This window comes from Triticum urartu, chromosome 1A (genome assembly GCF_056163025.1).
Source record: "Triticum urartu cultivar PI428250 chromosome 1A, HENAU_Tu73, whole genome shotgun sequence".
In the NCBI taxonomy this organism is placed as follows: domain Eukaryota; kingdom Viridiplantae; phylum Streptophyta; class Magnoliopsida; order Poales; family Poaceae; genus Triticum; species Triticum urartu.
In genome coordinates this window covers 502,883,902-502,908,430 of record NC_141873.1, presented here as the reverse complement: position 1 = coordinate 502,908,430, position 24,529 = coordinate 502,883,902, and the positions used below count along the sequence as shown (strand labels likewise).

The window sequence follows — 24,529 nt, the reverse complement described above, 5'->3', positions numbered from 1 at the left end:
GCGTCGTCGGTGGCCTCGTCGGCGAGGTGCTCCTCCAAGATCTGGGGGTCGGCACGAATGGCAGCCTTCACGACCTCATCGGCGCGTGCAGCCATGATTTGCTTCTCCGCTGCCAAATGCTCCTTGAGCCCCTGGCTATACTGTGTGCACCATGGCAAAGTGAGATCTTCCGTAGTAAGCCAAGGGAAAATTCGCCATGCAGGATTTGTGCATCTCTTCAACGCAAATGGTTCAGATTGAATAAGGTATGCAAAGCGAGAATTCGGAGCTAAGCCAAGAGAAAATTTGGCAAGCAGGATTTGTACCTCCCTTCAACGCAAACGGTTTTTTTGGATGACCCGTGTGCAACCACATACAGACAATTTGGTAAGATTTGCATCTATCATATTGGGTATATTGCCATTTGTCAAACTGGAAAGATTGACATTTGTTGATCTAGTAACATTGCCATTTGTGAATCCTTGTAATACCACGCTTGTCAAAATATGCAGCTAAAAATCACTAGCACTATCTAATTTTTGCAACTAAAATTCAGTAATTAAGCATAGATTTCATTCATAGATTAAGCAGTCATTCTTAATTTATACGAACAGTTCAACTCGACAGCTGAACTGACCAAACTTTTCCCCAATTGTTGCCAACCACGTACTGAAATAGCTAGTTCAACTATATATACTAGCTAATTTTAAGTACGTTGTACAGTTCCACCACATCTATAGTCAGATGAACTAAACAAAATAGCCCCTAAATACTACTACTACAGGGGTTTTTTTACTACTTCCGGCAGCATCTCCTCTGCCGAGCGCGCTCAGTAAGAGGAAGAGGAGGAGGAGCCTACCGACGAGCTGGACAACTGCAATACGGTGCCTGCCGCTGCTGCACCTTCAGCGACACTCACCGCGAACGCCCTCTGCCACTCCAGACGACCCCTCTCGAAGCGGACGGGCTGCTCGTAGATCTCCTGATTCCTCGCCTCTGCGTCGGCGTGTGATGCGGTCGCGGCTGCGGTAAGGGTCTTTGTGTGCTCGAAGAGGCACTCCTCCTCTTACCGTAGGAACTCGATGTAGCGCACAAGGTCGCTGATGCATGTGTGGGCCACCACCTCCGCCTCCCTCCTTCGGGCAGCGGTGGCGGAGCGGGTGATGATCTCGTCCATCAACGGTGGGCTGGCGGCCACGGCGGCCGACGATGGGGTGGCGGCCATGACCACCACCACCCATGTTCGGGCCACGGTGGCGGAGCGGGTGATGGCCACGATGGCCGGCAGTGGGGTGGCGGCCACGATAGCACCTCTTGCCTTCGTGTAAGTGCACCTAGTGCCACCCCTAGTTGGTTTTGGAGTATTGACGACAAACTTGGTTGAGGGACTAATGTGTTTGTGAGAATTGCAGGATAACACAGGTAGTAGTCCCTCATTGATTCGGTTTACCTACCAGAGATGACCCCTAAAAATGTGTGAAGACATTGAAGACAATAGTGGTTGTGAAGATATTGACAACGAAGATTATGACTCGAGAAGACATTCACGTGAAGACTATGGAGTGCGAAGACATAGTTGTTTCGTAGTTTCCTTTTCTTCTTTGTTGAGTCATAGGAACCACCGTACTGTTAAGTGGGGTCTAAGTGAACAAAGTCAGAGTGACTGATGTGATGCTCAACCAAATCTTATGTCTTCGAGCAAAGACAATGAGAGCAAATCTTATCCAGAGTTGGATGAGTCAGCTTTACTTATAGCCCAAGTCAAGTTGCCGCATGTGTTTGAAATCTGACCGTTGGACACGTGTCAGTTCCTTAGTGACCCAGGGTCATTTTGGACAAATCAGGTCGGGTTGCCTCCTGGCTATAAATAGCCCACCCCCTACACCATAAATTGGTGGCTGCTCAGAGTTAGTGCACAGCTTTTGTTGTTTGAGAGCAACCCACCTCCGAAGCATTTGAGAGAGAGATCCTTGCGAGGACAAAGCCCAAAACACCCAGAGCCAAAGAGTGTTAGGCATCATTGAAGTCTTTCTGTCTGCGTGATCTAAAGACTTGTTACACTTGAGGACTGTAAATCCAGACAGTTAGGCGTCGCGTTCTGAGCATCCAAGAGTCATTGCGGATTGCCGGTGAGAGAAGTCTGTGAAGGTTTGGAAGTCTACCTTGAAGACTTACCAGAGTGATTGGACGAGGACTAAGTGTCCTTAGCTCAATGGGAATAAGGAGAAGACACTGTCTTCTGAGTTGAATCTCATCCTCCCTAACCAGATGTACAGTTGTCACAGCAACTGGAACTGGTCCAACAAATCCTTGTCCTCACCAAGCAACTGGTTCTATCCTTTACCTCTCTTTACATACAGTTTGTCTTTGTGAAGTCATTGCCTGCTTGCTTGATCTGATTATCTTCACTGTGTGAAGACTGTGGTTGTTTGGCTTCATACTATCTACCATCCTGATCCATACTACCTAGCTGCTAATAGTATTCGTGCTTTCACTTTAGTATTTACTTGTCTATGGCTTGTCTAGTGTAGTCTACCTTCCGCTGCATATCAATAGCTTCATTTCTATCGTTTTTCTTCAAAGACCCCATGTTTTGAAGACTTTCATAAAAATCGCCTATGCACCCCCCCTCTAGTCGATAACTAGCACTTTCACTTCGGGCCGCGGCGGCGGAGCAGGCGATGGGCCTGGCTTTCGACGGTGGTGTGGCGGCAACGGCGGCCGGCAGCAGCTGCCGACGGGCAGCGGCGGCGGAGTGTGTGGTGGGTGTTCCGCGCACACCCAACAGGGACGCCACGTGCACTACACTATGCTGGGGACTTTGCCACCGCCGCGGTGTAGCCTCCCAATTGGAGCTGTCCTCTGATGATAGCGGAGTGGCTGAGCGACGACGACGGACCAGTGCCATTGGAGATTGTGGGAGAAGCACACGAGATAAGCTACAGGGAGGGAGGGAAAATGCGACACATGACTCGCCGGCCATGAGGGTTTATATAGTAGGCTGGTAAGCATTAGGATTTTGGGGCATTTCACAGAGTCGGGTGGGAAGCTTGCGTGTGAACCTGTGCGGTTGCGCGTGAACGGTCTCACCACCGTTTGGCCAAAAAACGCCCCCGCACGCTGCTCAAGCTTGCGCTCGAAGCCGTCTGCGGCAGCGGGGTGACAATACGTGCGAGAGGAGGATGAAAGGACACATACACATATGGTTAATAAAAAAACATTTGTGATTTAATTACCTACTATCCCCCGTCCTGGTTTATAAGTAGGATTTAAATAATAAAATAAGAATGTATGTCACCAAAGATTATATCATTGGATTCGTATTTGAACATAGTTTCTAGTTATATAATTTTTGTAACATGCATTAACATTTTGTTGGTTAAATTTAAGGTTAAATACCAGCAAGCATTTGCCCTGAATATTATTTGAATCTTCTCTGAATTCTTATATGCATGATTTCATATCTTTGTATTTCTCTTCAAATTATCGGATTGGTTTGGCCAACTAGATTGTTATTTCTTGCAATGGGAGAGGTGCTTAGTTTTGGGTTCAATCTTGCGGTGTCCTCACCTAGTGACATAGTAGGGGTAGCGAGGCACGTATTGTATTGTTGCCATAAAGGATAAAAAGATGGGGTTTTCATCATATTGCTTGAGTTTATCCCTCTACATCATGTCATTGTACTTAATGCGTTACTCTGTTCTCTTGAACTTAATACTCTAGATGCAGGAAGGAGTCTGTCGATGTGTGGAGTAATAGTAGTAGATGCAGAATCGTTTCGGTCTACTTGACACCGACGTGAGGCCTATATGGATAATCATTGCCTTGGATATCGTCATAACTTTGTGCTTTTCTATCAGTTGCTCAACAGTAATTTATTCACCCACCATATTATTTGCCTTCAAGAGAGAAGCCTCTAGTGAAACCTATGGCCCCCGGGGGTCTATTTTCCGTCATATATTTTCAGATCTATAAACCAAAAAACCCAAAAATGCCTTTCTGCAATTTATTTTCTTTTATTTTGTTTTACGTTTCAGTAATCTTTTATATCTATCTCTATAAGATCTCACCATTGCAGTTGACCGCGAAGGGATTGACAACCCCTCTATCGCGTTGGGTGCAAGTGTTTGATTGTTTGTGCAGGTGCATAGATTGGAGACTTGCTTGTACCTCCTACTGGATTGATACCTTGGTTCTCTAACCGAGGGAAATACTTATCTCTACTTTGCAGCATCACCCTTTCCTCTTCAAGGAAAAACCAACGCAAGCTCAAGAAGTAGCAGTGGCAGTGACTGAAGAACTCTGTCAATAACACTCTCAACTGGAAGACCAATTCCCAGCTGAGTCAAGTGGTTATGATACCCAGACATTTTGAGTATGTGTTCACTGACAGAACTGATCTCCTCCATCTTGCAGCTATATAACTTGTTGGAGACTTCATACCTCTCAACCCGGGCATTACCTTCAAATATCAATTTTAGCTCTTGGAACATCTCATATGCTCTGTGACATTCACAATGTCTTTGAAGTCTCGGTTCTAGGTCGTAAAGCATGGCACACTGAACTATCGAGTAGTCATCAGATCGAGTCTGCCAGACGTTCATAACATCCGCAGTAGCTCCTGCAGCAGGTCTGTCACCAAGCGTTGCATCAAGGACATAATTCTTCTATGTAGCAATGAGGATAGTCCTCAAGTTGCGGACCCAGTCCGTGTAGTTGCTACCATCATCTTTCAACTTAGCTTTCTCTAGGAACGCATTAAAATTCAGGGGAACGGGAGCACGTGCCATTGATCTACAACATAGATATGCAAAACTATTAAGACTAAGGTCATGATAAATTAAGTTCAATTAATCAAATTACTAAAGAACTCCCACTTAAATTAACAGCCCTCAAGTTATCTATGTGATACATGATCCAACTCAACTAACCCATGTCCAATCATCACGTGAGATGGGGTAGTCATCAATGGTGAACATCTCTATGTTGATCATATCTACTATATGACTCACGTTCGACCTTTTGGTCTCTAGTGTTCCGAGACCATGTATGTACATGCTAGGCTCATCAAGTTTAACCCAAGTATTCTGCATGTGCAAAACTGTCTTACACCCGTTGTATGTGAACGTAGAGTCTATCACACCCGATCATCATGAGGTGCTTCAAAACGATGAATTTTGGCAACAATGCATACTCGGGGAGAACACTTTTATCTTGAAATTTAGTGAAGGGATCATCTTATAATGCTACCGCCATTCTAAGAAAAATAAGATGCATAAATGATAAACATCACATGCAATCAAAATATGTGACATGATATGACCATCATCGTCTTGTCCTTTTGATCTCCATCTCCAAAGCATCGTCATGATCTCTATCGTCACCGGCTCAACACCTTGATCTCCATCGTTGCGCCGGGGTCATCTCGCCAACTATTGCTTCTACAACTATTGCTAATAGCGATAAAGTAAAGCAATTACATGGTGCTTGCATTTCATACAATAATTAAGAGACAACCCTAGGGCTCATGCCGGTTGTTGATATTACAAAACATGATCATCTCATACAACAACTTATATCACATCACGTCTTGACCATATCACATCACAACATGCCCTGCAAAACCAAGTTAGACGTCCTCTACTTTGTTGTTGCAAGTTTTACGTGGCTGCTACGGCTCCTAGCAAGAACCGTTCTTAACTACGCAAAAACCACAATAGTGATTATCAAGTTTGCTATTTTAACCTTCTTCAAGGACCGGCCGTAGTCAAATTCAATTCAACTAAAGTAGGATAAACAGACACCTGCCAGCCACCTTTATGCAAAACAAGTTGCATGTCAGTCGGTGGAACCGGTCTCATGTACGTGGACATGTAAGGTTGGTCCGGGCCGCTTCATCCCACAATGCCGCCGAATCAAAATAAGACGTTGGTGGTAAGCAGTATGACCATCACCGCCCACAACTCCTTTGTGTTCTACTCATGCAAATCATCTACACATAGATCCTGGCTTGGATGCCACTGTTGGGGAACGTTGCATGGAAAATAAAAAATTATACGCACATGCAAGATCTATCCATGGAGATGCACAACAATGAGAGGGGAGAGTGTGTCTACATACCCTCGCAGACTGTTTAGCGGAAACATTTATTAACGCGGTTGATGTAGTCAAACCTCTTCACGATCCGACCGATCAAATACCGAACATATGACACCTCCGCATTTAGCACACGTTCAGCTCGATGAAGACCTCGCCTTCTTGATCCAGCAAGACGGGTGAAGTAGTAAATGAGTTCCGGCAGCATGACGGCGTGGTGATGGTGATGTTGAACTCGTTACCGCAGGGCTTCGCCGAGCACTGCGGAGAAACTGGACGGAGGACTAAACTATGGAGAGGGGCGCCGCACACGGCTAAGAGATTATCGTGGGTTTGTGTGGCGCCCCCTCCCTCATATATATAGTTGGGGGAGGAAAGGTAGCCAGGAAGCGCCCCAAGGGTGGCCGGCCGGCCCCCTTGGTCTCCTGCCCTCTAGTGCCCCCTTCCTTGTATGCCCGCGGAGGGAGGCAGGAGGAGGTGGCGCCCCCCCTCTTTCCTTCCTCCTAGGTGGAGGGATGGAAAGAGGGGCTAGCCCTCCCCCTTTCCATCCCTAGGGCCGGCGGCCAAGGGAAGGGGCGCGTCAACCCCTTGTGGGCTGGTGTGTTCCCCCCTCTTGGCCCATAAGGCCCATTAACCTCCCGGGGCTTCCCGGAACCCCTTCTGGTGATCCCATGACTACCCGATACACTCCGAAACCTTTCCGATGTCCAAATAGCATCATCCTATATATCAACCTTTACCTCCAGACCATTCCGGAGCTCCTCAACATGTCTGTGATCTCATCCGGGACTCCGAACAACATTCGGTCACCAAATCACAAAAGTCATATATTACTATATCATCAACGAACGTTAAGCGTGCGGACCCTACGGTTTGAGAATGATGTAGACATGACCGAGACGACTCTCCGGTCAATAACCAATAGCGGAACCTGGATGCCCATATTGGTTCCTACATATTCTACGTAGATCTTTATCCGACCGAACCTAATGACAACATACGTAATTCCCTTTTGTCTGTCGGTATGTTACTTGCCCGAGATTCGATCATCGACATCTTCATACCTAGTTCAATCTCGTTACTGGCAAGTCTCTTTACTCGTTCCATAATACATCATCTCGTAACTAACTCTTTAGTCACTTTGCTTGCAAGCTTCTTGTGATGTGTATTACCGAGAGGGCCCAGAGATACCTCTCCAACACACAGAGTAACAAATCATAATCTCGATCCACGCCAACTCAACAGACACCTTCGGAGATACCTGTAGAGCATCTTTATGATCACCCTGTTACGTTGTGACGTTTGATAGCACACAAGGTATTCCTCCGGTATCTGAGAGTTGCATGATCTCATAGTCGAAGGAATATGTATTTGACATTAACAAAGCAATAGCAATAAACTGAATGATCATATGCTAAGCTAACGGATGGGTCCTGTCCATCACATCATTCTCCTAATGATGTGATCCTGCTATCAGGTGACAACACATGTCTATGGTTAGGAAGCCTTAACCATCTTTGATCAACGAGCTAGTCTAGTAGAGGCTCACTAGGGACACCGTATTTTATTTACGTATGCACACATGTATTTAAGTTTCTGATCAATACAATTCTAGCATGAATAATAAACCTTTATCATGAATAAGGAAATATAATAATAACAACTTTATTATTGCCTCTAGGGCATATTTTCATCCTCGGGGAGGATGTCGTCCCAGTGGCGGCCCCTCCAAAACTGCCAACGACCTAGCCGGTTCCACCAGCCGCCGGGTTGATGGACAACCTCGTTCCGGGGTCCGGCGGGGCCAGTATTGCGTACCCGGCGGCACTGATGTGCCACGTACCCGGCAGATGCGATGAGGGAGGCACGAGGATGTTGTACCGCCACAGCTCCAACGCCTCGGGTATGCTGATGTTCGACGGAGACCAACCGGCGGGGGGCGCGCTGCCTCCTCAAGAATTGCGGGTGCCAGACATGGCGAGCGTGGCGAGGGAAGGGTGGGGAGGTGAGGGGGGGAAGATGACAGGAGGAGAGTGCGGGCGAGGTATGCCGGGTCGCGGTGCCTTCTTATAGAGTGGCGAGAGAGGTGGATGGGTGGTGGAGGCCGCTGGCCGGCCATTATGGCCGTGTTAATGGAGCATCGTGCGAAGGCACGCCTATGGGCATCCGCGCCGGTGGTTATAGCGGGAGAAGCGACGCGACGGGGGGCGGCAGACGCTCAGTCGACCTGGTGTTAATGGCGGTGAAGCGATGCGATGGCGACGGGCGACAGGCCCCACGGGCGGTGCGTTTGACGTGTTGACCGGCCCGTCTCAAACGCCCACGACGCTGCGTTTTCGCCACGTGGCGTGATCGATGCACGATTTCTTTTAGTTTGATCCACGTGCGTACGACTGGGCGTGCGGCGTCCCACCGGGCTGATATCATGGGCCCACCACGCCTACGGACGTCACACGGCTCGGCGACCGCGCGGTTCGGCGTGTATTCATACGAAGGCGGGGTGTGGGCGGGCTGGCTGCTTTTTTACTTAAGACCATTATGCCCTTCATAACGAAGGGGTATTGTCTAATCTTAGCCCTTGATGAGTTTAGGGGGGGCGTATCGAAACAGAACTGTGCAAAGAATATGCCCATGGGACAATGACAAAATGCTAACGATGCAAAAGGAACATCAGGTACAACCATTCCCTAGATGCCAGATCCATGATAAAACCCAGTCTGAATATTTTTTGGTCATACAATTCAACTATACGACCCTTACATAATACAAAAAGGTGCCATTGATAAAAAAATGCAAATCCACCAATGTCAAACGAATAGACTGTATTGCCCCACACGCACAGGCGTACGAGATTTCCAGATAATAAGGGCACAATGGGTTCAAAAGCAGTTTTCGGGAGATCCATTGCATGCCACTGATTCATACGAGCCAAATATTAGACAATAACTATTTTGCTTACAGCAATTTATGCATTACTCGTACATATAGCCGGAAATGAAAACAATCAGCTCGATTTACAAAAAAAAAAAAGAAATTCAAACAAAAACTGTAACCGCGACCCACAGGTATTAAATGAAAGATGCAAGGATACATGAATCCACTAAGTAAACAAAAACTTTCACCTCACTGGCCACTTTTTAGAGCTACTAACTCTTCTTCTCTCATAAAAACAAACAACAGAGGCATACACACGGGCTCTCTTACGGGCGTGGCGTGCCGCCGCATCTTTGCCTGCTAGTCCCTAATTAATGTGCTCAATTGAATGGCTAAATATCAATCAGTGAACAAGATCTCTACTTTATAGTGGCATATATTTATATTGATATTTGTATAAATAAATCTGGTGTTATTTTGCTAACAATATTAATGGGCCATTATGTGGTTTGTGATATCTTTGATCTTCAAATTAATTAAAATGTCGGCAATATATGTTCTCAGAAGGCTATAAAGACTGTTTGCACGAGCTAAAAGATAAACACAGAAGAAAGAGTGCAGACAAAGAATTTAGTGTTTGTGCCCTCAGCAGATGGAGAAAACTATACTTTGTTTCCTGACGGTGCTTGTGTTGCTAGGAAATTTCACATATGCAGGTATGCTCGCACGTCCACTATCCCCGCTCATGTTATCTTTCTCTTTCACAACAAACATAATAGTAGGTAATTAGCCACATGTTAGAAGAAAAGCAAATAGAGTTGTTTTTTAATTCAAGGCTTGCATTTATTTATTTTCTTAGAGTATAGTTGAGTATTTAGCAAGATGTGTTCCTTCTTGTGGTTTTATTTTATTCTTACACTTGCTATTTCTCTGGAGATCATCTAATAACATCCTGTGAGACCTAGACAAACAAGCATCAGTTTACTGATATGTTCCTACTTACAGAGATTTGTGAATCACACCGATTTTGGGTGTTCGGTTGCTCCCAGGGTGAATGTCAGATAGGCTGCGAAATTACATACCCAGGAAAGAACATCAAGAAAGCTTCATGTACTAAAAACTATTGCATATGTGTAGTTTGTAACTAGAACTACACTCTAGTCATGGATATGTATGACATCATGTGATAAACGTCAAAGACATGAATAATAAAGTTGAATAATATATGCTGATATCATATGGAGCCATCACACCAAATTTGTATCTAGCGTTGTTTATATTTTACATATTCTGACTAATGGCTTCAACTTCTTCCTTCTTCATATGGTCATGTCAACTTCAGTACTACTAGCACATATGCCCGTGCGTTCCAACGGAATAATAAAGATAGAAATTATTCTGTCGGCAAACTTGGTCACAATACCCATACGAATTTCGAAGAAATTTTGTTAATTTTTTCAATCTAAGTCGACAATGCATATAATACCCACATCTTAATCTAGGATCGAAAGCACGGAGGTAAACAAACTCCTATAACTGTAGATAAAACTACAGTATATCTGCCTAATTGAATTGTATTGCATCAATTTGTGCACACTCGGTGCTCCAGACTGATTAGGCTGGTTGTAATGGGGAGTATCATATACTAGTATCATGTATATGATACTAGTCTATGATACTACATCCCTAATGCATAGTATCATAAGTTCGTATCATAGAGGACTACATTTATTGTCATGCATGACACAAAGCAACACATCATTTAATATGATACGGTATCATGATATGATACTCAAGCCTCTCTTTCTTCATTTAATTCTATTCCACCTCATCAAACTTACTTAGTTGGCATGCATGATACTACCTATGATACTCCCATTACGGACAACCTTAAGATAGTTACCTCACTGAAATTGACTTCCAATATGAATTCAATCAATTACATGGTATCGCCTATACATAAAGAGAAAAGGCCATCAATTATTTTCCTACTTCTAAATACGTCATCTTTCTAAGCCTCAATTTGGATCAAAATCCAACCATGAACCTTCCATGTCTCAACCTCATTTCATATTTCACTTTGAACTATATAATGCAGCTAGTTTAAGAACTACACACTTTCAACACTGCAAGGTTAGGTAAGTGACGTGTAATTTTATGTGAATGATATTTTATGAAACTCAAGCAGCTAAGGATTAACAAATAAAAAACTATGTCTTTTGTTCTGAGCAATCATGAAAAATCTACACTGGAATTAGTTAACACTGTGCACCTTCTGTATTTCTGCCGAATCCCATTGGTATTTTTTTAGAAAAGGAGGATGACCCCCGGCCTCTGCATCTGGGCGATGCATACGGCCACTTTATTAATTATTCTCACAAGACTTTACAAAGTAATACAACAGTATGACTAAAGCCGCCGTCTAAGCACCTCTATCCAGTTGATGAAGGGGCGCAGATAGTCTGGGCCTAATACCAAACAGACATCGCAGCCAAACCTAACATCTAAGACCTGAGGTCCCATCCAGGATGCCTGCCGGGCATGGGTCTCACCGGTCCGGTGTGCACTCAGAGGCCGCCGCCGCCAACTGCCACCGCTCCATCTTCAGAACTGTACTGATGCATCAACCTTGCTTGGTCCAGCTATCATCGACGCCACCACGGCGTCCAACGGCACCTCCTCCCTGCGGGCAAACAGCTAAGCACGTCGCGGTCGCCACTGATACACCTCAGCACCATGCTGCCAAGTACCACCAGCCGACACAGCTTGAAGTCTTTGGAAGATCTGTCATGCGTAGCACCTGCCGACCAGGCATGACAAAGCGTAGCACCTGTCGGTCAAGCATGACTTGACATCTCCACCGAAGCTCCGTGCAAGATGAAGCCGCTTCACCTCCAGCCTCTCTGAACGGGACGGGAGCACCCCAGGAAGACACGGCGAAGAGTTGAGCACCACAATCACCACGAGAGCCAGACCAGCTGACCGCCATGGCGAAGCGACACCACTAAAGAGAGAACCGCCGCCATCAGAAACGCCAAGAACGCGCTGCAGCTATCCCACCTCCCCGCGGACCCAAAGCGGCGCCTTCAAGAAGGTGACGGAGCCGGGCACCGCCGCCGCCCAACCAAAGTTGTGGGTTTTCACCCGGGTGCAGGGGGAGGACGAGGGGGAGGGAGCTGGATCTCGAAGCCGCCTTCAAGAAGGAAACAACGCCTGGAGCGCCGCCGGCGTCGTGGCCGCCACAGCCGGCCAAGAAACTACTCCGATCCAGAGCTCCCAACCCCACATCCACGCAGTTCGCCACCGGATCCGGCCGGACTGACGAGAAGGAAGCAGCAGCACGGGGGCGCCGTCTTCAGATCTGGCGAAGGAGAGCAGCAGGGGATCCCTCCACACGACGCCTGCTTCCACCACCAACTCGCCGCCCGCTCGGCCGAGTAGACGCGGCCCTCAACTTCGGCGAGCGCCGCCCGCCGCCAAGACGACGCCGCCCTCACCAGCAGAGGCCGCCGCCTCAAACCCTAGGCCCGAGCCCGAGCGGCGTCGCGGCCGAGGGCCTCGCCGCCACCCTCATCGGCAGCCGCGCGGGGGACCCGGCGCCCGTCTCCGGCGGCGGCGAGGACAGGAACGGGGAAGGGGAGGAGGCGGACGGGGGGATTGGTCGCCCCTGAGTCGCCCTCGAGTCCCATTTGGTAATGTATGCATACATATCCATCCAGCTTCTTGCCAAAAATAAAACTCGAGCTGAGGATTAGCAATGTTCTTAATCAGGTGATCAACATGCACCTTCTGTTTTCTGTCGACCCCCCATTTGCTCGTATATGTACGCATGGAAATCCATCGAGTTTTCTTACCTACAGTCAATTGAAATTTGAATCCTGACATGCATAGTGCCTCTCCTTGTGCACTGGACAGCATCACGGGGCATTGCCGATGACAGTAGTTAGAGCGGCGGAAGTGCTGCCCTGATGATGCAAGGTGAAGCATATGTGCAAGAAAGCGAGATACAAAATAATGTACCTGATTGTCAACGGTTTGTGCCGCTGTGTTCTGCACATAATCCTAATTCATTTTCCTGGAAATCCACACTTCAACAATCAATCCTGGAGTCAATACGTGCACGCATGTACCATTGATCCTGCATGTAGCTAGAACCGATCTACGCACATGCTGCCGAACAACTGAGGGATCAACACGGAAGATACTGCAAAGGTATATATATGTCCCAGACTTCCACAGAATTCTTTGCTTGGAAGACTGCAAAAGGAAGCTTTTTTTCTTCCGGTCACCATAGATCACACTGGAACATTGGATTAGCAGTACGCATTGCCTCATCGGTGACTCTGTAACTGGACAGATCAGTGAGGGATAATCATCATCGTCTGTCAGCATGAGTCACCGATGAGGCAATGCGTACTGCTAATCCAATGTTCGTGTGATCTATGGTGACCGGAAGACCAAAAGCTTCCTTTACCCCAAATCCTCATAATCCTCATATGGTGATAAAAATACTCATGGACGATCACGCGTGAATTGACTTGCTTACGTGTGTGCATGACGCCACTGTGGGAGTCTCATGGAGGCCAAAGGGGGCCACCACCCCCTCTCCAAAATTGAAAAGAAACTATTGCTACTAAGCATTTGGCCCAGCCCAAGTGGCCATCCGAGCCCAACGCACCGACAGGCCACAACACCTCCCACACCCGCTCGTTTCTCCTCCTTTCCCCCAAATTGACAGGAACTTCTCCCACTCGTGACTGGTCGTGGTTGATCGGTGAATGGTTGACTTCTGAATCCACATCGTGACCATTAACATTCCCTCTCGCTAGGGTTTTCTCCTCCCGGAGGCGATTTTATCGCCGCCGTTGAGATCTTTGCTTCCCTCCTCCGATCCCTCTAGGTTGCTGATTCGGGCTGATCACGGGGCGATCTGGTATCGCTGCCCGGCCTTGATCGACACGTAGGGGTGAGAGGAGAGTTTAGGGTTGGTTCGCAAGGTCCGATCTGTTGTTCGGACTAGGGTTCAAGATTGGATGCGGGATGGGATCCAAGGTGGGCGAGGCGTCTGGGTCAAACACCGCATCGGAGGTGGAGAAGATGATGGCTGAGTTAGGGTTGCGTGAGGAGGACCTTGACGATGTCGTCTTTGATGAAAAGCAAGCGCCGCCAGATGCTGTGAGATGGATGGCGGTGGCCAGGGTTCACATCGACAAGCCGTACAGTCAATACTGGTTCTTCAAGAACATGCGTGCTGCCTGGGACTTGGCTCATGATGTGAAGTTTCGCCCTTTGGAGGACAACCTCTATACTTTGCAATTTTTCTGTTTAGTTGACTGGGAACGCGTGACGCAGGATGGCCCGTGGAATTTCAGAGGTAATGCGGTGGTGATCGAGCTCTATGATGGAATCACAAAACGCACGGAAGTCGCCCTTGATACTATCAACATATGGATTCAAATCCATGATGTTCTGGATCTATATGCACATCTTGTTAATCCACTTGCAGCAAGGGTTGGCGAAGTCTTGTTCTCGGAGCCAATCACGCAAGATTTTGCGGGCAACTTCTACCGCGTGTGGGTTAAGATCAATGTACACAAGCCCCTAAAAAATGTTGTGTCCATGATCCGAGACGGGAAAAGGAAGATATACCGCGTAAGATACGAACGCCTCCCTGACTGGTGCGCAGTTTGCGGACACCTAGGGCATGTGTACAAGGAGCATGGCGTTGGCATCCATCCTCCTTCCGCTCTGTATTTCAAGGACCTTAGGGCGTCCTGGAGCATGAATGTTGGAACAGGCCCAGGAGGGGGCCGTGGCAGGGGCCGGCGTGGAGGCCGCTTTGGTCGCGGCGAGAGGGAAAACAACAAGGCACAAGAGCCGAATTACATGAATGATCCTGATTTGGTTATGCAGGAAGCGGATGGCAACCGCAAACGACTCCCAAATGATCCCAGAAGAGATGCAACGCCAGCTCAACTGCAATCCCCGCAGGTTCCCCCTCCTCTTCTGATTTCGGCTGTGTCTGCAAGCCCCCCACCAAAGCAAGACCCGAAGAGACATCGCACGAATCCTGATAAAGCTGCCATGAAGAAAGGTGGAGCACTCGACTAACCCAACGATGCAAGATTGGCGACCTCCCACGAGGAGGATCGCCGGGCACAATGAATATCTTATGCTGGAACTGTCGCGGCGCGGGCAAAGCCGCGACAGTCCGAGAGCTTCGTGACCTAACGAAGCAATTTGCCCCAGCCGTGCTATGCATAGTGGAGACTCAAATTTCTAAAGCACGGGTCGAGAATCTTTCTGATACATTAGGGTTTACTCATTCTTATGCTATTGGTAGCTCGGGCCGTAGTGGTGGCCTCGGTTTGTTTTGGAATGATGCAATAAAAATAAATGTTTCAGGTTATTTAGAGTACCACATTGATGCCACTGTTAGTTCACTTAATAGCCCTGATTGGCGTCTCACGTGTGTGTATGGCGAAGCTCAAGTGGGAGAAAGATACAAAACGTGGGACACTCTAAAATCCTTGGTTGCAACTACCTCCTTACCTTGGCTGTGCCTGGGTGACTTTAACGAAGTGTTATATGCACATGAGCATGTTGGAGCGGGTCAAAAAAGGCAAGCTCAGATGGCTGGTTTCAGAGATGCGTTGGATGTGTCTACGCTTGAGGATCTGGGATACCAGGGGAGACCTTGGACTTTTGAAAAGAAAACGTCAGGAGGGGCCTACTGTCGGGTTCGCCTCGAGCGTGCTTTGGCCAATAATGACTGGAGTGCGCTGTTCCCCCATGCAACGCTCTTCCACGAGACAGCAGCAACATCGGATCATGTGCCGATCAGGTTGCAGCTGGAGCCTCGGACCACCATGCAAAACAACAAGAAAATATTCAGATACGAGCTGTATTGGGAAAAGCATGCAGAGTACAAGGATGCTCTTGATCATTTGTGGACAGGAGAACCTGGTGACGGCACGGTCGCTGGTTTAAATAAGAAGCTGCAGAATCTGCCAGTCTCCTTGACACAGTGGAGCGGGGCGACGATTGGTCAAGTCACTAAAGAAATCAAAAAGCTACGAAGAGAATTGGAAAATTTGCAGAATGACCCCCAGAGAGTGGCGCCTTCACATGCAGAGGTCAAAATGTCAGATAAGCTTGTGGAGCTGTATCACATGGAGGAGATTTTACACCGGTAGAGATCGAGAGTCGATTGGCTCACGGACGGGGACAAAAACACCAAGTACTTCCAGCGAAGAGCAAGCATGAGATGCCGGAAGAACCAAATAAAAATGTTGACGAGGGGAGATGGTTCAACGACGCATGATCCCTCCGAGATGGCGGGCCTGACGAACTCTTTTTATAAGAGTCTGTTTACAGCGGAAGGCACATCTGGGGTGGACGAAGTACTTCAGTCGGTCCCGTCCAAGGTGACTCCCGATATGAATGAAGGTCTGCTAGCACCATACACGGCCGAGGAGGTGAAAATCACATTATTCCAAATGTACCCCACTAAAGCTCCAGGTCCTGATGGCTACCCGGCACACTTTTTCCAAAGGCATTGGGCTCTGTGTGGGACTGAAGTGACGGACGTGGTGCTGCGTATATTACGTGGTGAGGAAAGTCCAGAGGTGATCAACGAAACCATACTTGTCTTAATACCCAAGGTAAAGGATCCAACCCAGCTTACTCAGTTCAGGCCAATCAGCCTCTGTAATGTGCTTTACAAGATTGCTTCCAAGGTTCTGTCCAATAGGCTCAAAGTGATACTGCCAGAAATCATATCTGAGGAGCAGTCAGCCTTCGTGCCAGGAAGGCTGATTACAGATAACATTATTACTGCTTACGAATGCTTGCACTTCATGAGGAGAAACAAAGCTCAAAGGAACAGATTCTGCGCAGTCAAGCTTGACATGATGAAAGCATATGACAGAGTTGAGTGGGAATATTTGGAAGCTATAATGCTCAAGCTGAGTTTTGCACCAACGTGGGTATCTTTGGTCATGAGAATGGTGAGCTCGGTAAAGTTTTCTGTCCTTTTTAATGGTACAAAGCTTGAGGAATTCATGCCTTCGAGAGGGATCCGTCAGGGGGACCCCATTTCTCCATATTTGTTCTTGATAGCAGCGGAGGGCCTTTCGTGCCTCTTAAAAACTACAAACGAATCATCGCACCTCAGAGGAATACAAGTAGCTCCAACGGCCCCGCTGGTAAGCCACTTGCTTTTTGCCGATGATAGCCTGCCGTTTGTTAAGGCCAATGTTGATGGAGCAAATGATTTGTCATCCTTGCTTGATCGCTACTGCATGGCGTCAGGGCAACGTGTGAATCTGTCTAAATCCTCAAGTGTTTTTTAGCAAAGGGTGTCCTAACAATCTGAAGCAGGAGGTGCAGGGTGCCTTGAACATCACTAACGAGTCCTTATCGGAGCGGTACCTGGGCTTGCCCTCTGATGTAGGTAACAGTAAGAATGGCGCCTTCAAGTTCCTCAAAGATCGCGTGTGGAATAAAATCAAGGGGTGGATGGAGAAAATCTTGTCTGCCGGAGGGAAGGAAATACTTATAAAATCGGTTGCACAAGCAGTTCCAGTGTTCTCCATGTCTTGTTTCAAGCTCCCTCATGGCCTTTGTGAGCACCTAAACTCGTTGATTCGCAAATTTTGGTGGGGGAGTAAGGAAGGAAAAAGAAAGCCAAGCTGGGTGTCTTGGAGCACCATGACCAGACCGAAGGCTTGTGGAGGACTAGGGTTTCGCGATATTGAGCTCTTCAACCTAGCTTTGCTTGCCCGACAAGCATGGAGAATCTTGACAGAATCTACGTCGCTCAGCGCACGGATCCTGTGAACCAAATATTTCCCTTCGAGCGACTTTCTGCATGCTGAACTTGGATCCGCACCCTCGCAGGTGTGGCGATCTATCCTCGAAGGGCGTGACACCATGACACAGGGCCTGGTTCGTCGCATCGGTGATGGCCAAACGACACAAATTTGGCAACACAACTGGCTCCCTCGACCTCATAACATGCGCCCGATTACAAGCAGAACCCCAAACCCTCCACATCTTGTGAGGGAGTTGATATTACCGGATGCTACATGGGATCGGAATACTATCCAGGAGGTGTTCTTACCAGTAGATGCTGCGGCCATCCTCTCCATTCCGTTGTGCACCAGACACATAGAGGACTTTTGGTCATGGATACACGAGAAGAACGGGATTTTCTCAGTTTGCTCGGCATATAGAATGTTGGTCACGACGAAACATAGCCGGGAAGCATGGTTGGAAGGAAGAGCAGACACTTCCAAATCGGAAGCAGAACAGAAACTATGGACAAAGCTTTGGAAGATTGCTGTCCCTTCGAAGGTCAAGATCTTCCTATGGCGACTTGCACAGCAGTCTATCCCTACAACTGATCTCCTCCACCAGCGGAATATGTCAACGGTGGACACTTGTGGTATCTGTGGAGTAGCTGATTCATGGCAGCACTCTTTGCTCCATTGCAATGCTGCCAGATCCGTGTGGGCGCTTCAACCTATGGAGACATTCTAAGCCTTGGAAGAGACAACGAAACCGGATGCCAATAGGTGGATTTTTGCTTTGATTGAGGCTCTCCCAGCGGAGGTATTTACACAAGTTTCGGTCACGCTATGGGCTATCTGGTTTGCGAGACGGCAAGCACTTCATGAAAATATATTCCAGAGTCCAATGGCCACACACACATTCGTCACCAAATATCTCATAGAACTGGCAGAATGTAAACCAAAGGAGATGACCCGCCAGGTGGTTGTTCCCAGAAGCTGGGTTAGATGGATCCGGCCTCCTCAGGGTTTTGCGAAGATAAGAGTTGACGGTGCAGTCAACAGAGCGATCTATGAGGGATCCTACAGTGCTATTTGCAGAGATGAGGGCGGGATGTACATGGGATCTTCCGTGATCAGGAGTGTTGGGATTACCGATCCAACAACTCTAGAGACTCTGGCATGTCGTGAAGCAATGGCTCTGGCGCTGGACCTGTCTTTAACTCATGTGGAGATTGCTTCAGACTGCAAAAACGCTGTTCAGGACATAAACCTGGGCACTGGAGGAATGAATGCAAGCATTGTGAAGGAGATTAGGGAGACTACTTCTCTTTTTCAGAGTTGTACCTTCATCTTTGAAGGTAGAGTATCAAATCAAGAGGCCCATAGCCTTGCTAAGCACGCTTTTGGTCTGGACCCAGGGCGCCATGTGTGGCTATTAAACCCCCCAGACTTGAATTGTATCCCTATGAACATTATTGATCAATAAAGCGAGTGTGTTTAGACTCAAAAAAAAGACAGGAACTTCTCCCCTTACCCCAAATTTCCATTGTCCATGGACAAGGCCTTGCCAGGTTCCCGGGTCGATCTGGTCTGAGGAACGGGGTTACGGGATGTGGGTTTAAGGTTGCTAAATCGATTGATCGAAAGGGGCAGTCTTCCTCAGGACGGTGATTATTCTTGCAGGACGTGACCTCGGGTCGATGAGTATGGGTCTTTTTTTATTATTTTATTATTACTTCGATGTGTATGGGTCGTTAGCATAAACTATGGTTGTAATGCCATTTTTTTCAAATAATGTAACACCAATTATTAAATACGAAAGTAGGATATCTCCAAAGAAAAAAGAGAAAATACAGTATTTAACATAGCAACCCAGTCCCCTCAAAAAAACATAGCAGCCCACTTAGGCCCATTAGTCCTTTGTTGCGTGACCTAACCGAAACGGAAGAATCCCTGCGGCATTCTAGGATGCCTCACTAAAGCGGCTATAGGAAGACGGACTTCCCCGTCTAGGGTTCCAACCTGACCTCTGGCGGCGACGGCGGAGTCCACGTTAATCCTTCAAGTTTGCCGGATCCGTTCGACGGCTTGAAGTCCTATCGAGAGGTTTTGCAGGCCAAGCTGCATGGAGGGACCGACGCCTCTAGCGTTGGAGACGGGAGGTAGAGTTAGTATAGGGAAGGAAGTAGACGATGCAAGGAAGAAGATGGAGACAAGGGAGGGTAGGCGGGTGACGGATGGAGTTGGAGATGGTAGGGCGCCGGAGGAGCCGGGAGCAGATGTTGGCGCGGTAGTCGGGGAGGATGAAGATGAGGATTGGGCCTATGGCCCTGAACCAGATCTGGAAGACAAATTTGCAGGTATGCATCTGCATGGGGAGGAGGAGGACGATATGCACCTGTCGGGCAAGGTAGAAGACTTGATTGAAGGAGTGCGATGGCTGAGTCTCTTTAGGGTTCACACCACCAAACCCTTCAGCCATGTCGTGCTGCTCAGGCAGATGAGGAACGCGTGGGCGTCTGCACAGGGTGTGATAATTAACGTGAAGGGCCCGAACTTGTTCCTGGTTCAATGTCACTGCCTTGGAGATTGGAAGAGGGTGATGGAAGGAGGGCCATGGATCTTCCGCAACGCTCCAGTGATCCTTCAAGAGTATGATGGCTTTACCGATGTGGCAGAGTATAAGCTGAATAAATTGCCGGTGTGGGCAAGGATAAAAGGGCTGCCTGATGGGCTTATAGCAAAGAAAGAACATGCAGAATAGGTGGCTGCAAAGGTGGGAGAACCACCATTCACGGTGCTTGTGAATGAGGGCAAAATAAACCCGGCTGGTATCTTGCGAGTTAGAGTTTTTGTGGATGTTAACACCTCCTTGGTGAGATTTGTCCCGATCACTCTGAAAGAAAGGAAGAAATACCCAGTGTTTTATGATAAGCTACCAGATTTTTGCTACTTCTGCGGTCTGATGGGCCATACAGTTGAAGAGTGTGGTGATGGCGTGCATGATCCACGCACCTGCGAGTGGGGTGAATGGTTATTGTGGAACTCGGGCCAGCCGACCTTTGCTGCAGGAGGGAGGGGAGGTATGGAGGGAAGTGTTAGGGGTGGAAGATCAGGTGGTAGAGGAGCTCGGGCAGGAAGACACACTGGAGGGGGATCGATGGGAGGAAGGAGAAGGCCAGAGGATCATACTGAAAGGGAAGAGATGGAGTGTGCTGCTTATGAACAGAACCCAACGGACAATACCAATGCTCGCAAGAGGCTGGTCTCTTCAGATGGGACTGTGAATATCCGTGGGCAATCTATACCAAACCTTGCTGAGAGGGTTGCGGGAACAGTTTTGCAGCTAGAAAATGGACTAGATGGAGTAACTCGCGATGCCACTGCAGCTTCGGCATCGACCCCAGAGAAGGCACCGATAGTGAAGAGGAGGAAGCAGGGGGATGAGCAGGGAGTAGATGAGATGGAGCTGAGCACTAAGGCGGCCTCCGAGTTGGGGGACCGCCGCGCCAAATGAGGACTTTATGTTGGAACTGTCATGGGATTGGCGACCCCGCGACGGTTCGTGAGCTCCGCGATTTAGTGGAGGTTTGTGCGCCGGATGTGCTTTGCATAGTTGAAACTCAACTTGCAAAGTATAGGGTGGAAGGTTTGGCGGGTAATCTAGGTTTTAGTGGTAGATTTGGAGTAGCTAGTAGTGGTCGTAGTGGAGGTTTGTGCTTGTACTAGAAGAATAATGTTGCCTTGGAAATAAATTTTTTTCCCAATATCACATTGACTCGGTAATTACAGAACTGGGCAAAGAACCATGGCGTTTGTCTTGCTTCTATGGAGCTGCAAACAGGAGTCTTAGATACAAAACCTGGGACACCATGAAGTTTTTGCGAGGAGAAAACTCGCTGCCGTGGGTCTACATGGGTGATTTTAACGAAATTCTCCGTCCAGAGGAGCAGATGGGACCAAATGAGAGGGACAGCGCACAGATAGCGGGATTCAGAGAAGCCGTCGATGTGTGCGAGCTTGCAGATCTTGGTTACAAAGGCCTGGATTGGACTTTTGAAAAAAGAGTGGTCGGAGGAGAATATTGTCGGGTCCGACTTGACTGCGCCCTTGCAACTCCGTCATGGTCGGCTATGTTTCCTTTTGCTTCAGTGGAACATCTCACAGCGGCAAAATCAGATCACTGTCCAATTCTTTTGCTAAATGAGCTGGAAGCTAGTAACTTGAGAGTTGCACTAAAAGGGCCGTTTCATTATGAGTGTATGTGGGAGACTGGAGACTCATTCAGAGATACAGTGGTACAAGCTTGGCGGGCCGATCATCCTGCTACTACGGTAGTTGAGCTGGCAGCTAAGCTGACGTTGCATCTTCTCTGAAACACTGGGGGAAGACTACTTTCGGCTCTGTGCGACAAGAGTTGCGTAAACTCAGGCAGGAGTTAGCTATTTTGCGTGCTGATCCTCTTCGTGTTGGTCCAAGCGAGGAGGAGAAAAGGATCCAGGATCGCATAGTTGAAGTATCTTATCATGAGGAGATCATGATGCGACAGAGATCGCGTATTCGGTGGCTTTCAGCGGGAGACAGAAACACTAAGTATTTTCAGAAAAAAGCCAGTGCTAGGAGAGCAAAAAATAACATTACGCAATTGCAGCGCCAAGATGGATCAATGTGTACTGACACGGCTGAACTAGCAGATATGGCTAGTGCCTTTTATGCCAATTTGTATGCTATAGAGGGAACTATAGGTATGGAAGAGGTTCTGTCACACATACCGACCAAAGTGGATGCAGGCATGAATGCTGGTCTCGATGCTCCTTACACTAAGGAAGAGATTAAAATTACGCTCTTTCAGATGTTTCCCACCAAGGCTCCTGGACTGGATGGATTTCCGGCTCACTTTTTTCAGCGGCACTGGGAGGTTTGTGGTGATGAGGTAACGGGCATGATCACTAGGGTGCTCAATGGAGATGACTCACCAGAGGAAATCAACCGCACGTTCATCGTTATGATTCCAAAAATAGCAAGTCCAAAACTGTTAGGACAGTTTCGACCTATAAGCCTTTGTAATGTGATCTACAAGATCGCATCGAAGGTCTTAGCAAAAAGGTTGAAGATTATACTCTCAGAGGTTATTTCTCAAGAGCAATCGGCTTTTGTTCCTGGACGCCTTATAACGGACAACTTTATCACAGCATACGAATGTCTGCATTACATTAAAACAAGGAGAGCCAAGGGGAATCGATATTGTGCGCTCAAGCTAGACATGATGAAAGCTTATGACAGAATCGAATGGCCATATCTGGAGGCGGTTATGCTCAAGATGGGCTTTAGTCCGCGCTTTACTGCTACGATTATGAGGTGTGTAACTTCAGTTTCTTTTTCTGTCCTATTTAACGGTGGCATATTGGATGATTTCAGACCCTCAAGGGGGTTACAGCAAGGGGATCCCAGCTCCCCTTACCTTTTCCCGTTGGCTGCAGAGGGCTTGTCTTGTTTGCTGAAATCAGAAGGCCTGGGTGTTCGAGGCCTGTCGGTAGCTACATCGGCACCGGCTGTCAATCATCTTCTTTTTACCGATGATAGCCTTTTATTCTTTGAAGCGTCAACTGGTAGTGCATCCAAGGTGAAGGATCTTCTTGACATATATTGTGCGACATCTGGCCAACGCATCAACACAGATAAATCGTCGATATTTTTCAGCAAGGGTGTTCCGGAGTCAGCACGTGTTGATATCAAAAATGTTCTTGGAGTTCAGAATGAATCTCTGAACGAGAGGTATTTGGGCCTACCTACCGATGTAGCTAAGGCTAAGGAGGGCTGCTTCAGGTACTTGAAGGATAGAATATGGAAACACATACAGGGATGGATGGAGAAATGCCTGTCGGCGGGGGAAAAGAAGTCTTGATTAAGACAGTTGCTCAATCCATACCAACCTACTCTATGGCGTGTTTCAAATTATCTCGGGGTTTGTGTGAACATATCAATGGTCTCCTTCGGAAATTCTGGTGGGGCAGTAAGCAAGGCCAGAGGAAACCAGCATGGGTATCGTGGAAGACCATGTGCAAGCCAAAGTTCATGGGAGGTATGGGGTTTCGAGATGTTGAGCTCTTCAATCTAGCGTTACTTGCTTGGCAAGTTTGGCGCTTGTTACAAGATCCGTCCTCTCTCAGTGCTCGCGTTTTGAAGGAACGTTACTATCCACAATCTGATATTTTGGACGCCACCTTGGGTACCCGACCATCTCAGGTTTGGCGCTCACTTATAGAGGGGCGAGATGTGTTAGCACTCGGGATCATGAAGAGAATCGGGTCGGGTTCCACTACCCATATTTGGCAAGACAATTGGCTGCCACGGGATTTTAAGTTAAGACCTCTATGTGCTATTTCGGCTAGCCCTCCACAATTGGTTTATGAACTGATTGAGCCGGTGACTAGGTCATGGAAGAAAGATATCTTGGAGGAGCACTTTGTTCGCCCGGATGTGGATGTTATCTTGAACATACCACTGAGTTCCAGAGTACAACATGATATTTGGGCATGGCACTATGACAGGAGGGGTGTCTTCTCTGTCCGATCAGCCTACAAAATGCTAAGTTGGATTAGGCAGCAGCGAGAAGATTGGCTCGAGCGGAAGACGAGCCGGTCGAATGTGGCAGCTGAGCGTCAATCTTGGTCATAGCCGTGGAAGGTTAAAATACCATCAAAGGTGAAAGTTTTTGTATGGCGTCTATCACACATGTCACTGCCAACGGGAACTGTAAGACATGAGAGGAAGATGGCGACCTC

At 47.8% G+C, this 24,529-nt stretch overlaps 1 protein-coding gene and 1 long non-coding RNA gene across 2 annotated transcripts; both read left to right on the top strand.

Moving 5' to 3' along the window:
* The first annotated feature begins 9,451 nt into the window (after positions 1–9,451).
* LOC147991972 (uncharacterized) lies at positions 9,452–10,181 on the top strand. The gene is made up of 2 exons (XR_015614903.1): positions 9,452–9,665; positions 9,955–10,181. It is a non-coding gene; the product is annotated as an uncharacterized LOC147991972 (long non-coding RNA).
* A 5,400-nt stretch (positions 10,182–15,581) lies between these two features.
* LOC147991971 (uncharacterized) lies at positions 15,582–16,145 on the top strand. The gene has a single exon (XM_087538889.1). The coding sequence runs from the start codon at positions 15,582–15,584 to the stop codon at positions 16,143–16,145; it is 564 nt and encodes a 187-aa protein (XP_087395015.1).
* The last annotated feature ends 8,384 nt before the right edge of the window (positions 16,146–24,529 follow it).

Coding starts and splice junctions, on each gene's coding strand:
- LOC147991971 (XM_087538889.1), top strand. CDS start 15,582: ATGGCTGGTTTCAGAGATGCGTTGGATGTGTCTACGCTTGAGGATCTG.